Genomic DNA, 21878 nt, shown 5'->3' with positions numbered 1-21878 from the left:
AATGTAGACTGGCAATGGCAAGGGAAGCGTTTCTGAAGAAGATAAATTTGTCAACATCGAGTATAGATTTAATGGTCAGGAAGTCGTTCCTGAAAGTATTTGTATGGAGTGTAGCCATGTATGGAAGTGAAACGTGGACGATAAATAGTTTGGACAAGGAGAGAATAGAAGCTTTTGGAGTGTGATGCTACAGAAAAATGCTGAAGATTAGATGGGTAGATCACACAACTAATGAGGAGGTACTGAATAGAATTGGGGAGAAGGGGAGCTTGTGGCACAACTTGATGAGAAGAAGGGATTGGTTGGTAGGACATGTTCCGAGGCATTAAGGGATCACAAATTTAGCATTGGAGGGCAGTGTGGAGGGTAAAAATCGTAGAGGGAGACCAAGAGATGAATACACTAAGCAGGTTCAGAAGGATGTAGGTTGCAGTAGGTACTGGGAGATGAAGAAGCTTGCACAGGACAGAGTAGCATGGAGAGCTGCATCAAACCAGTCTCAGGACTGAAGACCACAACAACAACAACAACAACAACATGTTACAGCTGCTTATAGAAAGCTTGCAATAGTGCTCCTCAAATACACTGAAGCTCTGGTGCATTATTTATAGGAAGTAACTACTATTTGGTTTTTACTGCCTTATGCGAGACGTGTCATCAGTGGTAATTATTGCTCCCTTTCATATGTTGGAAAAGAGACTGGTAATATACAGTATGTAAAAGAGTCAAGAAGGGATAATAAAGATTGATGGTCATAATGTGTATTATGTTAAGGAGTTAAACTACCTATGCAGCAAACTAACCAACGATGGATGGAGCAAGGATGACATCAAAGGCAGGCTAGCACTGGCAAAAATGGCATTCCTAGCCATGAGAAATCTACTAGCGTCACACGAAGCCCTTAATTTTAGGAAGGAATTTTTGAGAATGTATGTTTGCATCACAGCATAGAATCTGAGATGTGGTGCTACAAACAAATGTTGAAAATTAGGTGGGCCGATAAGGTAAGGAATGAGGAGATTCTGCATAGAATCGGAGAAGAAAGGAATATGTGGAAAACACTGACAGGGAGAAGGGACAGAATGATACGACATCTGTTAAGGGCAAAAACTGCAAATAAAGACAGAAATTGGATTACGTCCAGCAAATAATTGAGGACGTAGATTGCAGGCGATACTTTGAGATGAATAGTTTGGCACAGGAGAGGAATTCATGGTAGACTGCATCAAACTAGTCAGAATATTGATGACTAGCTTACTTCCTCTCATTCCTAGGGGAGGCTGCAGTTGACATGAGCTCAATCTCAGTTTAACAGTTCACTACTTTATTTTGCTTTTAGAAAACACTTTTCATTTACTGTTCTGCTCTCTCATCATTTTTTTAAAACTTCGCACAAGCTGATTTCAAACAAGTTCTATTGTAGCTACTCTCCTTTTCCAATCTGTAGTTATGTGTCATAAGTTGTGAGGAAGTTAAAGAAAGTATAGAAACACCACATGCAAATTAAGTAAAACTGAGCTTCTAAAAGCTAAAAGTGAATTGTGAAAGCCAAACTGTTTCTGTTTGGCACACAGTTTTAATCTGCCAGGCAGTTTCATAAATTTATATTTTTAAATAAATTTAAATTTCTGTGTCTGGAAACTGGCTTATCCTGAAGCTGATGTGTTCTAAAAGCTTTTTAAAAAATTACTAATATGTAACAAAAAATTACTAATATGTAACAAACAATTACTAAAACTAAACTTCCAATATTTCAAACTTCACAGTTGTAATTTACACTTTACTCCAGTGAGCAGGACTGGATGTTTGGCATGATATATATACACACTGTGTGTCGCTGCTCTCAGTAGTGGGCTGTGGGACGTTCCCACACCAGTAGACCAGGTTCTAAACATCAACATAGTACAGATGCACGTCCAGTTTGACGCATTGTGTGAACAGCAGTGGCCAAATGAACATTATCCAAGACCAAAATTCTGGCACATTATGCACTTACTGTGTCATTACACTCCATTGAAAACAGTCTGCTTGTTGTTGTTGTCTTCAGTCCTGGGACTTGGTTTGATGCAGCTTTCCATGCTACTCTATCCTGTGCGAGTTTCTTCATCTCCCAGTACCTGCAGCCAACATCCTTCTGAATCTGCTTACTGTATTCATCTCTTGGTCTCCCTCTACAATTTTTACCCTCCAAGCTGCTCTCCAATACTAAATTGGTGATCCCTTGATGCCTCATAACATGTCCTACCAAACGATCCCTTCTTCTAGTCAAGTTGTGCCACAAACACCTCTTCTCTCCAATTCTATTCAATACCTCCTCATTAGTTGTGTGATCTGCCCACCTAATCTTCAGCATTCTTCTGTAGCTCCACATTTCGAAAGCTTCTATTCTCCTCCAGTCCAAACTATTTATCGTCCATGTTTCACTTCCATACATGGCTACACTCCATACAAATACTTTCAGAAACGACTTCCTGACACTTAAATCTATATTCGATGTTAACAAGTTTCTCTTCTTCAGAAACACTTTCCTTGCCATTACCAGTCTACATTTTATATCCTCTCTACTTCGACCATCATCAGTTATTTTGCTCCCCAAATAGCAAAACCCCGTTACTACTTTAATTGCCTCATTTCCTAATCTAATTCCATCAGCATCACCCGATTTAATTTGACTACATTCCATTATCCTCGTTTTGCTTTTGTTGATGTTCATCTTATATACTCCTTTCAAGACACTATCCATTCCGTTCAACTGCTCTTCCAAGTCCTTTCCTGTCTCTGACAAAATTACAATGTCATCGGCAAACCTCAAAGTTTTTATTTCTTCTCCATGGATTTTTATACCTACTCCGAATTTTTCTTTTGTTTCCTTCACTGCTTGCTCAATATACAGATTGAATAACATCGCGGAGAGACTACATCCCTGTCTCACTCCCTTCCCAACCACTGCTTCCCTTTCATGTCCCTCGACTCTTGTAACTGCCATCTGCTTTCTGTACAAATTGTAAATAGCCTTTCGCTCCCTGTATTTTACCCCTGCCACCTTTAGAATTTGAAAGAGAGTATTCCACTCAAGATTATCAAAAGCTTTCTGTAAGTCTACAAATGCTAGAAACGTAGCTTTGCCTTTCCTTAATCTTTCTTCTAAGATAAGTCGTAAGGTCAGTATTGCCTCACGTGTTCCAGTATTTCTGCGGAATCCAAACTGATCTTCCCCGAGGTCGGCTTGTACCAGTTTTTCCATTCGTCTGTAAAGAATTCGTGTTAGTATTTTTCAGCTGTGAGTTATTAAACTGATAGTTCGATAATTATCACATCTGTCAACACCTGCTTTCATTGGGATTGGAATTATTATACTCTTCTTGAAGTCTGAGGGTATTTCGCTTGTCTCTTACATCTTGCTCAACAGATGGTAGAGTTTTGTCAGGACTGGCTCTTCCAAGGCCATCAGTAGTTCTAATGGAATGTTGTCTAGTGCCGGGTATGGGATTTCAATATTCTGAGATCAATAATGCCAAGAGTGTGGGGGGACACAATATTTCAGGCACTGCCTCTAACCACAGACAACGCAGTGGCTGACGGCATTCACTTAATGACCGAGAGCGGTATCACCTGCTTAGTGTTGTCAGTGCTAACAGACAAGTAATACAGTGTGAAATGACTATAAAAATCAACGTGTGACATACGACAAACTCATCTACTAGGACAGTGAAGCAAAATTCGGCATTAATGAGCTACTGCAGCAGATGACTTTCATGACTGCCTTAACAGCATGATATTGCCTGCAGAGCCTGTCCTGGGGTTGTGAAACACTTCCGTTGGATCCTAGACGACTGGAAAATGGTGGCCTGATCAGGTAACTCCTGGTTTCAGTTGGTAAGTGCTGATAATAGGGTCTGAATGTAGTGCAGACACCATGGTCCCAAGTTGTCAACAAGGCACTGTTCAAGCTGGTTGTGACTCCATAATGGTGTGGGCTGTGTGTGTATGAAATGCAGTGGGTCCTCTGGTCCAACTCAGAACTGCCCAGGTCATGTTGTGCCAACTCCAATGTAGTTTCAATGGATTTTTAAGTTTGCTTTATATGCCCGACTTCTAATTTCACCACACAAGTCTCCAGAGTTGAACAGTTATTGCCCGATGACACGTAACACAGTTTGTTAAAGCGGAGTTCACCGTTATTAATTATGTTTTTTAGATTTAATTTTATTACTCGTACAGAGACTCAACGTTCCTTTGTTTAACAGCACGTCGTCAAAGTAAGTATGAAATGCTAATATCTTTGCAATACGTAATGTCGACTATTGAGGTAAAGTTCGTACCTGTTTTGCCATTTTCGAGAAGAGAAACCTTAAGCGCTTCTGCTTCTATAGCCTCAGTATCAAATGTTCAATAATTTCAATTTACTTCCTATCTCAGTATTTAACACAAATTATATATCAATGTCATTTCAAAGATATAATGTCAGTTCCACACAAACAGAAAAGCACTTAATTGTCATTTAACACCACTTTTATTAATAATCCTTTTCCTTGTGACGTAAATGTTAATGAATGATCACTATCTAGGAGGAAAGAGGGATTGATCCTCATCATGAGATAATAGCTTTTAATGAGCCCGCAATCGTTAATTAAATAAAAAGTCATGTTCAAGGATGATATGCAAACAACTTTCATTACGTCCGTTTTCACGTATCTGTCAAAACTAATCCTGTCGCCCAGAATTCAATTTAACACTGATGTAAACCCCTTTTGTCAGATCATCGAAGCGTAACTATTATTATAGTCCCCATATTAATTCCTTTCAGATACGTGCACGACCGAATAGCAGAACGGAACACAAACGACTTGTTTCAACAACCGAAAAACGCAATGACGTTACATTACGACGACAATGTCTGCCCAATGTACATATGTTTTACTTTATCTTCTCTACTCTGCTTAATTAAATCATTCCCAATTACAATTTATTCAGCTATTTAACGAAAACATCTAACGAGAAATAAAATAAATTTATCCCAACATAAAAGATCTGTTATAAACTGAACCAATCGTTGACTGGATGTGGTTTAGACTATTTTGAGACAGTTTGCAGCCATTAACGGACTTCATGTTCCCAAACAATTGTGGAATTTTTATGGATGACAATGCGCCACCAGGTCACTGTTGTTCATGACTGGTTTGAAGAACATTCTGGATAATTCAAGCGAATGATTTGGGCACCCAGATCACACGAGATGACTCCTACTGGGCATTTTTGGGACACAATTGAGAGGTCAGTTTGTGCAGAAAATCCTGCACCAGCAACTCTTTTGCAATTGTGGTGGCCTATAGAGGCTGCATGACTGAATATTTCTGGAGGGGACTTCCAACAACAGGAGTTAATATCACATTGAGATGCTGCGCTACGCAATGCAAAAGGGGGTCCTACACGATGTTAGGAGCTATCGCATGACTTTCATCACATCAGAGTAAAACATCCAATCTTAACTTCATAGGGAATGTCAGGGATTATCGGGACAGCAGGTGAAATTTATCAATAGCATCCCCACAACTTGGTAGCTCTATGGAATCTAAACATCAATGAGGAGCTTATACTGCATGTGACATATACAAAGAAACTTGTGAATTCTCTTCCTCATTGAACTGATGCCATTAGAAAAGGCTGCAGGTAGGGGAAGTTACATGGTATTAGCATGAGCTCTCCTTGGGTTAACTTAGGTTTTATCCAGTGTATGTATTTTTTGATAAAATACAAGCATTTCTGTAGTACATCACAGATTCACTCACCTTTCATCACAAATTTTACTTCCATATCTATAGCCTGAACCAATTCATCAGATGGCACCTTGGAGTCATCTCTCGGTCTCGGTTTGCGCGCTTCAAATTCAAGGTATTTGGCAACAGCAGATGTGCTCGATGATCTCGATCCAGTTTCCTGTAACACAGACCACCGTAAACATTTGCAGATATGTCATTACTATTTTAACAGTGCGATCAATTAACTTACATGTTTCTAGGAACTATAAAGTTCTATTTATTTAAGTAGTTGTATGTCACCATAATCACAACACAAATTAAGAACGTATACACTAGAGGTCTGTAAACAGGGTGTTTTGTTCACCCGTACTTGCTCGAGCCCAGTGCACTCGAATGCGAACACACTAAGAAGACAAGCTGTGATTAAACAAGGTACCACGGGGAGGGCGGTGCTTGGCACACTGCTGTTGCGACCGTTTTAGTAGCGGCACTGCAGGTTTGCAGACACGATGGAACTACACTCACATCAATATAGTTATGCTATATTCCTGGGTAGTAGTGTCTAATTGCAACACCACTGTGATGGATAAGAGGAAACAGCTTGCCTTATGCAACAATGAAAATTTTGAAACACTTTGGCATTTCACAGGGACGGTATATAACCATCAACTTTTGCAAGAATGATAATTAAAATCACACTGATATTTTTTATAATACCATGTGCTTTATTGATTCAAATGTACATATGTGAACTTCACAACCTAAGAAATAAGACATCTAATAGAAACAAAATTAGTTTCAAATTACTGGCTCTTATCACAATTAGAAAGAATCAACTCGTGTTGGATCAAGTCTGCTTTGTCTGTCTTGAGAAAGCTACATGCCACGCTTAAGTTTATTTTGCTAGTGACATTCGAGTCTGAGACACAAAACTTTTTTTTTTGGTTATTCAGATAGCATGGGAAAGAGACTCCAATTACACTGTCATCTCTGAAGTTGATCACGGTCTTCGCCACTATCCATTTGGGTTAAGTAAAAGTCAGCATCACCAGTAGATTTAGTATGACATCTCCTACAGTACAGTCATTCCAAAAACAGGGGCTTCACAGTTTTAGCTACTGAACGTGGCTGACAATCGCTCAATGGCACTAAATACATATTTACAAATATCGCAAAAGTATAGTAACATATTACTGCCACATTATAATGTTCTAGCTTATCAGCAACTAACCCTGTTTAACATACCATCTCTATGAGACACAGAATTTTGAATAATCGAAAAGGTGACCACAGAAATGCTACTGTTGTGTGCAACATCAGGATTTTTACTTTCTCCTCTATGAGACGGAGACAGCACTCTTTCCATGCTTGTAGTATCTACAGATATACTGTGCTCCCAAAATGCTGGTGACACTGAAACTAGGATTTTGCAATTAAATGCAATTTTCATTTGCTTGACACACATCATGTATTACACAAGAAAACCGTGTCTACAGCAATAAAAGTATCTTCAGACCTTGTATTACAATGTCTTTTCAGTTTGTGCATCCATAACAAAACAAACTGAACTGTTGCAATACTATGAAAAGGAAAGTTGCCACTCACCATATAGTGGATATGTTGAGTCGCAGATAGGCACAATACAATCACTCAGCATCTCCGCTATTTGGCGAGTGGTAACATCCCTTTTCATTATACTGTTACATTCCATCCTGGATTTTCCATGGTTTGATTTCAAACTGAATTGTTGGATACTTACGACCTTCGAGCATTTATACTGCACTTTTGAATGGCTCTAAAAATGTCACGAGTTCTTTTGCATTGTTGTTGTCATAACCAGTAACTTTTTCAGAGACGTTTCTTTCCAGAAGCATTTCCACAACTTTATTTTACTGCCTCACTATGGAATGTAGCATCCTAAACAAGCTGTTTCACTTACTCTCCATTTCTTGCTACAAGCCTGCCTGTACACAATTCATGTCACCACTTTTCTTCGTGAAATGGACAGTCTCTTTGGCAGCTATGTCGCAGAATAAACAACTGCAACCTCATTTATCAAACAGCGGTCATTGAAGATGTGGTTCAGGACTCTGTTCAAAACATGCATAATGCAGAAAGGCTGCAGTGTCTTGCATATATTACTGCCTCTGTCAGTGAGAAATGAAATCTTATTACAATGCTGGGGATTTACTCCTAACAATTTGAATAATGTTTTCTCAATATAATGCTGAAACAAATTCCCCAAATTTTTTCTTCTCAGGAAACTGAGTTGTCACCAACATCATATTCTGCAGTGCCTAATCTTGATAAACAAAGTGTGCAGTACTAGATATGTTACACATTTTCCTAGACACACATCAGTCATTTATTTGCTGTAAATCCAAATGCATTTATGCGTAAGACCTGGATAATGCTGGGCATCCTACTTTGTCATATATCATCGGCTTGTCTTTCACTGTTTCATGAGAGTGTCTTAAGAAGACAAAATGTTGGAGACGCCTACATGGACCAATTCTAAACCGATGTTTGGAAGCTCTTGACAAAAAATCCTATACCAAATATTAATTTAAATGGACAAAGATCTCTCCCCCACATTTCTGCACTGTAACTTTTAATGAAACTGTAGCTGGAACTTGCGTGAGCCACCATCATTCATGGATTCAACTATAGTGATGCTTCACAACTTACACTTTGACGTCTCATGCAGACATGCACCTTTTTGATGTGTGATGGTGGATCCATAAGGAGAACACAGCACTTGCTACAGTACTTGTAGCAACATTGTTATCAGTCGCTAATGGAAAAACTCTCCCAGGCACTTATGACCATTATCTTCGGCACTCAGGATATATTCTTGCAAATCAAGTTTCACTTTCGCTCTATCCCTCACCTAAAGGTCACGCACTGTGATTCTAGAGTGGGCGAATGAGTGGCGCTCTGTTTACTGTAGGAGACGTGAGGTGATTGAACAAGCTTCAAGAAAGTCAAGTACAACTGCTCACCCAGTACAAAGGGACTGTATTGACATCTGCCAGACTTGGGGAGAACAATTCGAAAGAGCGTAAACACCAGATGCAGACCTCTAATATACGAGGTGCGACAATAAAGTAATGAGACTTGTTTTCTTTGCAAGATGTGGCAACCCTGCAGGCTTGCATAGGCACAATATCCTTTACCTTGGTCTATAAGCAGCTTTAGTCCAAGTGGCACATCGATGCAACTGCTCAGTCTTGAGTTGTGCTGTAATAAGTTAACTACGTTAACACGTGTGTGTGTCTTGTCACGGAAATGGAACCACATAATATTGCACAACCGTTTGCCATTTCTTTTTGCATTAAATTGAATGAAAACGCTTCAGAAGGCTTTTGGAGAGGAGGTTATGTCAAAAGCTCAAGTTTTTCATTGGCATAAAATGTTTAGTGAAGGCAGAACAAATGTTGAAGATGAAGACCGCAGTGGACGACCATCAAGCATATTGAATATCTCAGTGCTGAACTGAGCAAAACATGTTATCTTCTTTGTTCATTAAAATCATGCTGTAGTGAGAAAACAGTACTAAATGCATATCATGAGTACTTTCATTCTCGTCTTAGATATGGGATCACCTTCTGGGGAAACTCTAGAACAGCTAATAGCACTTTTAAACTACAAAAAAGGGCCATTAGAATCTTGTTTTGGTTCAGGCTTGAGACTCTTGTAAACCCCTGTTTAAGAAATCGTATTCCCCATTACCATGTGTATACATTATGGAAACCCTTTTGTTCTTTAAATTAAATGTAATAGGCAAGGACCGGGGACTACAAAAAAACTGTGATATACATGAGCACTTTACCAGACAAAACAGAAACTTACATATGACTCAAATCAGCGCAGCACTGTGCCAGAAAGGTACTTTTCACATGGGAGTTACGCTTTATAACAAACTTCCTGAAAACATAAAAGCTATCACTGAGGTCAATACATTTGGAAAATCTCTAAAGTCATTATTTACAGCATCACTGCTTTTACTCCATTGAAAAATATTTAAATTTATGAAATGTGTTATATAAATACTTACTTACATGAAAAGTGTATTATTGTAAGCTTAAATATGTATGCTTTTAAATGACTTTCAGCATGTATATTTATAACTTGACTTGTCCAATGTCTTATGCATAAGCTGCTATGTAGACAACAGGACCAATAAAATACAATCTACAACCTCTTGAGTGCTTCTTTGATTCCAATGGAATTGTTCATAAAGAGTGGGTGTGTCCTGGACAAACATAGAAGGCCCATTAAATAAATAACCAGAAATGCAAAATTTTGGTAAATTTTGTATTTCTTTGTTATTTTTTGGTGGTGTCTTAAAACTACACTCATGGAAAAAAAATTGCAGCATCAAAAAATAATTAATATAGAGTAATGAAATTTTGGCTACACATTTGTCTAGGTAACACATTCAAGTGATTAACATTGCAAGATCACAGGTTAATGCACGCACAAGATAAGCCACTGCCAAGTCTTTCAGCAATATGAGGGTGAGTGTTATCCTGCTGGAAAACATCCCCTGGAATGTTGGGCATGAGTGACAGCACAACAGGTAGAACCACCAGAGTGACATCTAAATTTGGACTCGGGGAGCATGGGATAACCACAAAGAGTGCTCCTGCTATCATACGAAATTGCACCCCAGACCATAACTCCAGTTGGAACTCCAATGTGTGTAGCATTCAGATGGATTGGTTGCAAGCGTTCAACAGGCCTCCTCTAACCAACACGGCCCATCACTAGCACCAAGGCAAAACCAGATTTTACCAGAAAACGCAACAGACCTCCAACCTGCCTTCAAAATACACCACTAGAGTCATAAATGGCACTGGTTTGGGGTCAGTGGAACACACACTACAGGGCACCTGGCTCAGTGCTGACCATCACGTAACCAATTTGTAACAATTCATTTTATCACTGTGGGGCCAACTGCTGCTCAAATTGCTGCTGAAGATGCAGTACAATGTGCCAGAGCCACAAGCCGAACACAATAGCTGTCAAATATTTGAAGAAATGCATCTCTAAGCCATCGGCTGTACTAATGCCATATTTTATGAATGATTAGATGCACTTTGCTTTCTTCCAAAAATTGCCTCAAAAATTCAGGCGCATCTTATACTCGAAATTAATATAAAAATGTCCAGTGTTCGATTTTAGGAACACTGGATCCAACTGGCAGCAGTGTACCGATGCAACAAACACAGGTTGCGGGGATTCACAAGGTTGCTGAAACTATCTCCTTACCATCCCACCATCACAAACACAGAGCACTATCTAACCTACGATGTGTCATTGCAGTCTATGCTGCCAGTGAACTGAAAGCAATTTGTGTTATCAGTAACAGTACAATATTTTTGTTAGTAGCTTGTTTCGTTACGGAAAAAATTTAAAGGTATTCATATGATGTAGGCTATAAATTGAAAATAATAGAATATGCAGAAGAAAATGGAAACAGAGCAGCTGAGCAGCATTTTGGCACTTCACCAACATAAAAACCATTCGTGATTGGCGGAATAAGAGAAGAACTGAAAAAATGAGGGATACTAAGTGAGGACTGAATTCAAAATGGTCAAAACTAGAAGGTGACATACTGAAATGGATTCAAGGACGCTATCAAAATGGCTCTGGAATTAATACAAAAATTATTCAAATACAAGCTCACAACTTCGCACTACCAGAACCAAAAATCTCTCAAAATGCCGCAAGACTATGAAGACAAAATATTATCTTTCCCTAAATTTATTACTCCAATTTGAGAAAAAAAAGAAAGTGGAACTAAGCCAAATAGCTAATATGGATGAAACTCCTCCGACATTTGATCTGCCGAGCAACAGAACTGTTGCCATGAAAGATGCTAAAACTGTAACTGTAAAAATAAGGAGCCATGAAAGAATGCACCACACTTCATATCGTGCTGATGGTGCTAAACTTAATCCAATGTTCATTTTCACGCATGAAATGGTACCACACTGCCAGGTGGTGGTGTTCATGAAGATGACAAGGGCTGGATGGACAATGCTAGTATGAAATTGTGGATTAACACAGAGAGAGAGAGAGAGAGAGAGAGAGAGAGAGAGAGAGAGAGAGAGAGAGAGAGAGAGAGAAAGGTGCTTTATTGAAGAATAGTTCTCTCTCTTCTCGTGCTATGTCAGTTCAGTAGTCATTTGAAAAATTCTGTGAAAGAGAAACTAAGGCACTAAGGCAGGGAAATACAGAGCTTGCTGTTATTCTGGGAGGACTTGCTTCACAACTGCAACCTCTTTATGTCTCAATAAACAAACAACTAGAATGTATACGAGAAAGGAATGGAACAAATGGGTGACAGATGAAGCCCAGCACGAATTCACACTGAAGGGAGCTTTAAAATTACCTACAATCAAACAAGTGTGTCAGTGGATGAAAGAGTCATGAGTGAGAGAAGGCATTACTGTTAAATCTTTCAAGAAGATCGGCAGAAGTAACACTTTCTATGGCAATGAAGAGGAAAATGATGATGATGAGGAGGAAGAAAAACAAGAGGAATAAAGTTCAGATGATCGTTTTCAGGTATTTAAAGTGTCAGTTCAGTTTTATAAATTAAGATTTTTTGTGGTTTGGCTTTGCAATCTAATAATAAAAATGATAAAAATGTTACTTTAAAAAAACTGCTTAAAAATTATGGTGTGACATAGTCTTAGCGTCTTATACTCCATAAATACACTATACCTTTACTCTCTACTGGTTCTACCATCTTCACAGGAGGAAAAACTGTACAATGATGAGTCACGAATACATTCTAATCAAATCAATTTCAATCGTATGTTCATTCAATTGTTCCATAAACTAATATGAACTAAAATCATTTTGTCTAATCCAAAACAAATTGTATTGGACAAAATAATTTTAGTTCATCCGAGTTTGTGTAATGTTTGTCACAACATGAGTTTGTACACTCTTGTTTGTCGAAGGAAATAGTCTGTGCATTCATAGTAGTGATGTACTAAATACTGATGATGCTATTGTCTGTTTTGGGAAGACATACAAACAGCAAGTACAAAGCAGTTATTCAAAAAGGGAAGTATTTTGCAATGGAGTGCATTCATTTATGAAAAGAACTGGAATTTTGTGTGTAAATTAAGCCCTAAACATTAAGATTTACCAAATAAACAATGGAATGATATACTTCAAGAGTTAATACAATCCTTAATTATAACAATTGACAGTAAACATACAAACATTTTACCAAAGGTAAGAAAGTGTAGTCTTTGACAAAGCCTTTATTTTGGCATTGAGAGATGAAAGCAAACATGAACAAATTCAGGAAATAAACTTATATAAAACAAAAAAAAAAATGTCTTAATGTCTTTCAACATATGTTTCTATCCTTGCAACAAAAATTAAATTTATTATTATGTGCCAATTTTCCTTGGGTTCCTACAAAGTGTGATACAGTTAATGCTATAATCATCAAATATTGCAAAATCAACACCACACATACTGCAGTGCTCAGTTACATTATCTGACACACCGACTAAGAGCTTAAGTGATATTCGGTTGTCACTGAATCAACAGATTTGCAAATGAGTGACCTACATTCTCTTAACAATTTCTGCTATTTTTCTGATGCAGACTATCTGCTTCTGTAACCTATTTAAAACTATTTTCACATTTTAAATTGGCCATGTCACCACAGTCTGCAAGTAAGAATGAATGGCTATGTGTGCTCAGTGGCTGCCCTGAAGGGTCAAAACTTGAGATCAAAGAAGGCACAGAAAGTTGAAAAATAACTCTTGCTGATACCTCTGATGTTATGAAATTATGTTCCTACACAAAGAGACTACATCTCTACAGCAAACAGTCAAGATACCAGATAAAATTATGTTCTGATCTGAAGGCTTAATTTAATTTTCACAATGGGAAGTTATTTAGTACACACTACCCAAAAGCCCCACTAACTCTGCTAATAGCAGCAGCATGTGCATCCATATTGCATATATATTAACGCACTACAAAGTGTGTTCAAAAAGTAAGGCAACTTCATATTTTTATGAAAAAATATTTATTTATTCATCATTTATTCACATTCATGTTGTCCCCTCCAAACTAATCCCCCTAAGATACAATACACTTGTGGCAACGCTTCTTCCAATCCTCTAAGCACTTCTCATAAACACTTTTTGGTACAGCCTTGAGTACTTCCATCAACGCATTTTTATTTCCTCAATTGTTGGAAATCTTCACCCCTTCCACATGTCTATTCATTTTTGGGAACAGGAAAAATTTGCGGTGGGCCAAATCTTGTGAATGTAGTCACTGAGGCATGATTGTCGTCTTTTCGGCCAAAAAATCTCTCACAAATAGTGATGAATGAGCAGATGCGTGATGCAGAAGCCATGAATTATTTTTACCATATTCCAGACTTTTTTGCATATTGCTTCCCACAAACGGCACATAACGTCAAGGTTCAAGGTAATATTCCTTATTGACTGTACAACCTTGAGACAAAAATTCTAGCTGCACTACGCCACTAAAAAAAAAAAAAAAACCGCCATTTATGACCCTTTCGAGCAAATCGGGATCATCACTGACATCATTCAAGAGCTCCTCAGTGATGGTCATGCGATGGTTCTTCTGATCAAAATTAAGAAGTTTTGGAACAAACTTTGCTCACACACGTCTCATGTCCAAAACATCCAAAATAACTGCACGACGTGAGCCAACCTATATGCCACCATCAGCAATTTCTCTTACAGTAATTCGATGATTTTCCAACTATTTTCTTGTTGTTGATGTGCTGGGATGTATAGAGCGAAGTTCATCATTGGCATCTACTCAACCACCTTGGAAAAGCTTGTACCATTTGTAAAGATTTTTTTCTACTTAGAACAGACTGTCAACATTTAACATGTTTTAGAGCACTTGATTCCATTTTCTACACAACATTTGATTCAAATTCTTTGCTCCATTTATTATAATAATCTAAAATCGCTGAGCACACTAAAACTCACCTAACCTTTCCATCTGTCAAAAACAAACTAAGTATGCTGTACACTTGAAACTATGAACATATGCTCAGGACAGGTGTACCAACATTTAAAAAGAGAGAAAGAGAGAGAGATCAATAATCGAATGTATGTTGCCCGTGTAATTTGAAAAGTCACCTTACTTACTGAACACCCCTCGTACGTGTATGCTGACAGGCCTCCAGTGCCGTTCTAGTGTGTGGCTATGTTTACAGTTTGTGCATTTGGTATTGTTCTGCACTGCTATGCCTTTCACCACCTCATGATGTAATCCACATAGTTTACCCTTCATTCTCTACTCATGCCTGATGCCAGAGCTTTTACTGATTAATTTTCAAATTTTTTTTCTGTCCTGGTTGCCTTTTAGAACATTTTATTCAACATCATACCTTCATAAATGGATGCTTTTTGGCAGAAAATTTTTCATTTTTAACGCAAGTGTCATTACATTTCTTTTTGTAATTTTATTCAGTTGGTGTTTGCAGCTTATTCTGCTTTTATAGTAGTCCAGGTTAGAATTGTGCCAGGTGAACTGTAATGTCGTCTTCGCATTATATTTCCAGATAATCTGGTGATGTCCTCTCTGGGCAAAACGCGTTATTCTTGAATTGATAAAGAACATTGTGCAACCAACAATTGCTCTTTAAATAGTAGCAATAATGTGGTCACTGTAGCACTACCCCCAACTTCAAATGGGATAATTTTTTAAGCTGCGCACTAGGTAAATACTATTGCAGATCACCTGCATCCCTTCATGACTGATGTCTTCCCCAGTGGTGACAGTGTCAGCAAGAGAGCTGTCCATGTCATGTGACCACAATCTGATTACTGTGCTTTAAGGAGCATCAGCAGCAGCTTGTGTTGATGTCTTTGGCAGCAAATTTGTCCAATCTGAACCCAATGGAACACATCTGTAGCATTACTGAGCACTACCTCCACGCCCACTAATCACCAGCACATAATTCATGGGAACAGCTTGCCCTGTGCACAGACATGTGATGGCACACATCTCTGAAAACATACCTAGGACTTGTTGAAGCCATGCATGCGGAATTGCTGCTGTGTTGTGCTCCAAAGGTGGAAGCTGACTTGTGAATATGTGCTATATAGCTAGATGTTTATTTGCTTCGTGTGATACTACTCTTTTAGTTGTTAACACTAATTTAATTCTTGTTCCTTTTAATACATATTTTTGTCAAACAATATTTCAAACAATACTTTAAAATATAAATTTTTACACATAAGCAACTCTTCAGGTATGACCTCTTTAAAAGGAATGTAATAACATGATGTTTAAATGTAGATACGGTCAACAAAAAAGTAATTACACAAAGAAATACTCCCCTCTAACAAATTTCTAATAGGAAGATACCTAAAACTCAAAAATTTGGTGGTCCTGCATGGCCTTGTGGTAGATGTAACGTGCTTTACGCCTTGTACATTCCCACATCGTTTCAGTTCTTGCTTTGTGCTTCATGCACACTTTGCACATCCTTACTGACTTCTTATTTGGCATTGGACTAATATTTGTTTTAGAAATGGGTTCAATATAGAGTCAGAGAGGTGTTTCACCCAGAGATGGCCTTCCACACTTTTTGTAGTCCGACAATGTAACATTTTTTAACATTACCTACGATATATTTAGTCGGTAATCAACATATGGTTTCTTTCTCTGACTGTGAATTGGTTTTTGACAGTGTAAAGCCATATCTGACACACAGTTCCCACGAGTGCAACTTGTGATGTCTGCATTTGTTTACACAAGCCGAATTTATTACAGTACGGCAAGGAATTACAAGGGTAGCCAGAGCGTTTTGGGTCATCGGCATATGTATAACATTAATTACATAGTTTGAGCAGGGTTCCACTTATATTTTACACAAAAGGAACTGACAATAAATGACAATACTTCAAGAGCATGCACTATCTTAAAACATGCATCTGAATGAATGAATATACCTGGATCGGGGCAGGTATCTCTTCTTCGGTGGGAAATGGGATACTTGCAAAAATTGCCATCAAGTGAAGAAGTCGCATATCTAGGCAAAAAACAAAGTAGTCACACAAGGCAAAAAGTAAGACCTTTATGTAGAGCTAACCAAAATAAACAGGACAAAAATCATTGCATATATGGGAGTCAATATTTAAATTCTGAATAAATGAAGGTGAAAAATAGAAAATACACAACAAATTCATGAAAAGCAGGTTCTGAACTGAGAGCAGAAGGAAAGAAAAAAGTTCATTGAATTTTAAACATCCACATGTACATTTATAGCCCCCCAAGTCAGTTCATAGCATGTGGTAAAAAATACCGTCCCCCAGTCTGCTATTCTATTCAAAAATGGTTCAGCTGTCTACACATTCTGTTTAAAGTTGCATTCATCTAAATTCACTGTTGTGGCCATTTTGTCAGATGTATGAGATAGAAAGTAGCTTGCTTCTGACTCTTCCTACAACACACATTCCATGACTTTGTAGAGTTACAAACACTGTTGTACTTTCCTCCCAACTGGTAGCAGGGAAATATTTGTATTTTGATATTTCAACATTTCACCATAATCATATTTCAGTTTATCCACAGAACAATGTCTCTTCTACATATTGTGCAGAGCTAATGAGAACTGGGACAAAACAGTACTGTCTGACACTCAATGCACGTTTTCAGTCACTGATCTATTAGCCAACAACCAGCAATAGTGAGTTGATCATACTCTGTAGCATAATGTGAAGAAAAAAGTTAGAGGATACAATTTTTTTAAAAAACATTTGTTCTTGCACTTCACATTATTTACACAAACCTGTGGGGGAGGAGACAGAACATATCATAGAAAATGTTTTATCAGTAGACATGGTGCCTAACACTAGCAGGCTGTCAAATTTTGCACCTTATGACATACTTAGGTGACAAATTCTACATCTTAGAAACGATTATGTATCTGAAACCACAGAATCTTTCTTAAACTTGGTGTTGCATTAATTTCTAAGCTAAAAAAAAAAGACATACATGTGCTACTACTCATGTAGCTGCTTTATGTGTGTAGTGGCGCACAACGTATTTTGGGGAACTGCAAACCTCACAATCCTTCACCCGACACTGGAATACATCCAAAATATTTGTAACAAAGTAATGAACCCAAGTGTGTAGTTGTGTATAGGAGTTAGTTCCACCTCACAATTTAATTTCAAATTATTTCATGACAGCCTTTTTTCTTTCTTTTTACACAGATCAACTCACAATGCCCAACTAAAATTACGAAATGACAATGATACTATGTGTGTGAAATAGGCTAAAATTCTTTCCTTCATTTCCAATACCCTAGAGCCAGCCAGTGTTGGGTTGGGGTCAGTTTCCATGGGGAGTGAGCCACATCCACATCAAGGCTATTATTATAATGGGGTCGCTACTCCTAAAGGCATGATGGTGGACTGAAAAGTTCTTGGAATCACCACAAGAGGTCAGCACTAGTGCAACGAGTTGTTCAAGTTATATTCATTGGACTGTTGCCTGTAAACACATGCCACATCAGTGCTCTTGGAAGAGAGCTGTGGCAGTGACATGGCTCTGTTGTTCCCGTGTAGTGATTTGTGAAGACAAGACGAGGGGGGGGGGGGGGAGAATCAAGTTGAACAATGATTAAATACTTTGTAAAGAAAGGTATGAAAGCAAAGTACCAATTTCCATAATACAGTGGTCAGCCAAGATGTGTCACTTCTCCAGAAATCATTGCAAAAGTGCACAAAATAGTCACGGAGGATTGCCGACAAAGTGCGTGAAATTTCTCATACTTTCCAAATGTTATCTGAAAGGGTATATCACATTTTAACTGAAGAATCAGAAATGAAAAAAATTATCTGCAAGACGGGTGCCAAAACTCTTGATGCTGGATCAAAACCACATGAGAATGGACATATCTGAAAAATGTTTGGCCCGTTTTAGGAGAAACGAACAAGAGTTTTTGTGCTGGTTTGTGACCAGAGATGAAACTTTGATGTACTACTACACCCCAGAGACAAAACAACAGTTAAAGCAATAGAAACATGGTGATTCTTCACCACCAAAGAAACTGAAGACAATTCCTTCAGCAGGAAAGGTTATGGAATCAACGTTGTGGGATGTGAAGGGGATTCTGTCTGTCGACTATCGACTCACTCAGCAAATAATTACAGGAGAATACTATGCCAACCTCCTGCATGTGCACACATGCTGCCGCCATGGCAAAATTACACAAACCAAGGTATGAATTGTAGCCACACCCACCTTATTCGCCTGATATGGCCCCGTCAGACTTCCATCTCTTCCCAAAACTGAACATTTTTCTTGTTGGATGAAGCTTCATTTCAAGAACCATAAACCCTGAGAAAATCAATATCTAAGAAATTTTTGAGGTACTTAGGAAGAATGGAAAAGGGTGTTACTCATATCAGACTTTACAGTTAAACCAATAACACTTGTGAGCAGAGCTGTTTCCCCCAGAAGGTAAAGCATTACCAGCTTAGAACCATTCAAATAAAACAGTCTTTGGAATTCTGGAAAGGCTGTCGGCTTTAACAGAGGAACACTTGCAAGTGAAGTCTCTCAGCGGAAACAGGAATTCAGCGTTCAAATTGCATTTAGAAGCTTTACATAACATTGCGGCGAGAATGGTGAATGTTTTAGAATGTGTTATTCTTAGTTTGCCCCTTATCTGACTTTAAAAATGTACATAAGGCTTGTCAGCAAAATGCATGAAACAATATGCAGAATCACAATACGTACATTTGGTGAAATCAATATCTGGTGAATCCCAGAATCACATCCTTGAACTGCAAAATCAAAAGCCACTTGAATCATACTCTCGAATGCACAAAATGTGTGGGAGTATTGTACCATTGCCGGGAATACTGAAACACAGGCTAATATACTGAAGCAGACTGATGGTTAAAAATAACAGAATGCATTTTAATTGTGAAAATTCTATTTCCTAATTTAGTGTCTACTGCAGAGTGTCCTAATAGAATCTGTTATTCCTGTTGCATAAATTTTATATTTCCGGAAGAAATAGACTGCATGTATTTAATTGTTTTTGGTGGGCTGACCATGCATTCAGTGTCTCTATCTGCAAATGAATCTCTTACTCTTATTGTGTACTTGTGAACACTCCAAAGATCACAAAACAGAATGCACTTCTGGCTGTTTGCAACACTGTCATTAACAGCAGTCACGAAAAAAAGATTTTAAATTTGTAATGTATGTTTGGTGGAACACTCTTCAATAGCCTTTTGGATTTTCAGGCCAAAAGATTTTTCCTGAAGACAAATATACAGGTTTTCTTAGGTGTCCATTCACTGAAAAGTCGACATCTACTGCACAATTATGAATTGTGTGCACAATGGACCAAGGCATATGTTGGTCCCCCCCCCCCCCCTTTTTTTAGACAGTGTCACACCAGAAGTAAGTTCATAATTAAAATCACTTTGATTAGTGTGCCAAATGCAGTGTGGCTGTATCAGGAAACTTGCAGTTTTCTGGTTTACTTCTTCGACAAAACAGGGCCCACACTGGTGAATACCTTTGGCTTCCTGTACATCTCAGGCTCTTACAAAAGCAGTGATGTGTCTACAGCACATTCTGTATTCTTTCTTGAGACATGCTAAGAAAGCTGCAGAATATTTAAACTTTGTGGGCCCAATATCTCTTGCTCTTTGCGTTGCCCAAAATTTCTGGTGCCAGTAATGGACACATTTCTTTCATTCCTTGTCAGACAGGGATAGAAAGTCTTGCTTTATCTCCAGTTTTTTGACTGCCTTGTTTCCTTGAAACAAAACTTCAATGTATCTTTTTTTCTCCACATAATCAAGTATTACTTTGATGTTTGATGTGCTTTTTATAGACGGATGTCTCTTCAATAATGAGCTGTAGGTCACCACTTCACATAAAGGTGTATGATGATCATCACACATGTTCAAGACATTCTTCCAAAAATTTTGTTAAAATACTACCAGTACTGGATTTCTTTTCTGTTGAAGTTTCATAGTCATCATAACAATTGACTTCCTTTCGATGAGCACTGTTTCCGCCACTGTCACTACCAATACTAATCTTGAACACCATTATCTGTAAAGCTGTTTTCTTCATCCACCATCCTATACAATGTAACTTCAGTTGAGCAATCAAATTAATATTTATGTTTCTGAATAATTAGACCCACAAAACCATTGCTATAGTGTCATAATCCTCTTCTATACTGTCTTCCATTGCATAGGGTCTTCTTAACTTGTAAGCCACAATATTTAAAATGTTCCAGACAAGAATGGTTTTGTTAATTTTTGTTTTATGTGTATGACAAAGTTGACATACATACTCTAAACACATCAACCACATGCTGAGGTAACTGATCAAATTGCGCATTAACTTCCATCCTCAAAGACTGCAAGTGCTGTTGTGTACAAATCAAGAGCAACACAATCACATGCTGTCGCAGGCATGGTTAGGAGAGAGGCGTCTGTGTACAGATGTTTAACACAAAGCCTACGCCCCTACATGGTGCCGGCTAGACTGACAGTGGCAATGCTGTTTTATGGCAGTCTGGTTGTCCACTAAATACAGTAATAGATGCTATTTTGTGGCAGGTGGGCTGGTTGTCCACTAAATGCAGTAGTGGAAATCAGTATAAAGGCAGTGTTCATACAAAAGTAATAGTACAAAGTCAGTAGCGTATTATATCGAATTTATTGTGAAAGTATTAGGTACGTATCAGACAGTCACAACAGAATTACACAGTTTCTTTCATAACACCAATAACAAAATACTAGTTTGCATTTTGTGGGTGGAAACTGATATACAGGTGTACTGTAGTGTTATTGCATTGTTGGTGCTTTGTACAACGTCCATTCTTCCTAAGTAAGTCAGGGTTTATAGTATTTGCAGTGAAATTGTCGCCCACTCTTCTTGTATTGCACTTTACAGCTCACATACGGTCCGAAATTGTCTTCTATTACAATAAACATGCCTTTCAAGAAATTTCCCAAAATTGTTAAGGCTTTCGTGGCCACCTGTTGACAAACTGCCTATTGGCTTCTGTCTCGGGTTCTTCGGCCGATGTTCATT

The 21878-nt window shown here is 38.2% G+C and overlaps 1 protein-coding gene across 1 annotated transcript in view; it reads right to left on the bottom strand.

Annotated features, from left to right (window-relative positions):
* Positions 1–21878, bottom strand: part of LOC126293289 (intermembrane lipid transfer protein Vps13-like) — a 391345-nt gene that overhangs the window by 299127 nt on the left and 70340 nt on the right. The window contains 2 exon segments of the mRNA XM_049986411.1: positions 5790–5937; positions 16751–16830. Of these exon segments, the coding sequence (XP_049842368.1) occupies positions 5790–5937; positions 16751–16830 (228 nt within the window).

The sequence above is a fragment of the Schistocerca gregaria genome, chromosome 10 (assembly GCF_023897955.1).
Source record: "Schistocerca gregaria isolate iqSchGreg1 chromosome 10, iqSchGreg1.2, whole genome shotgun sequence".
Classification (NCBI taxonomy): Eukaryota; Metazoa; Arthropoda; class Insecta; order Orthoptera; family Acrididae; genus Schistocerca; species Schistocerca gregaria.
Note: the sequence above shows the minus strand (reverse complement) of the source record. Positions and strands in the feature narration are given on the sequence as shown.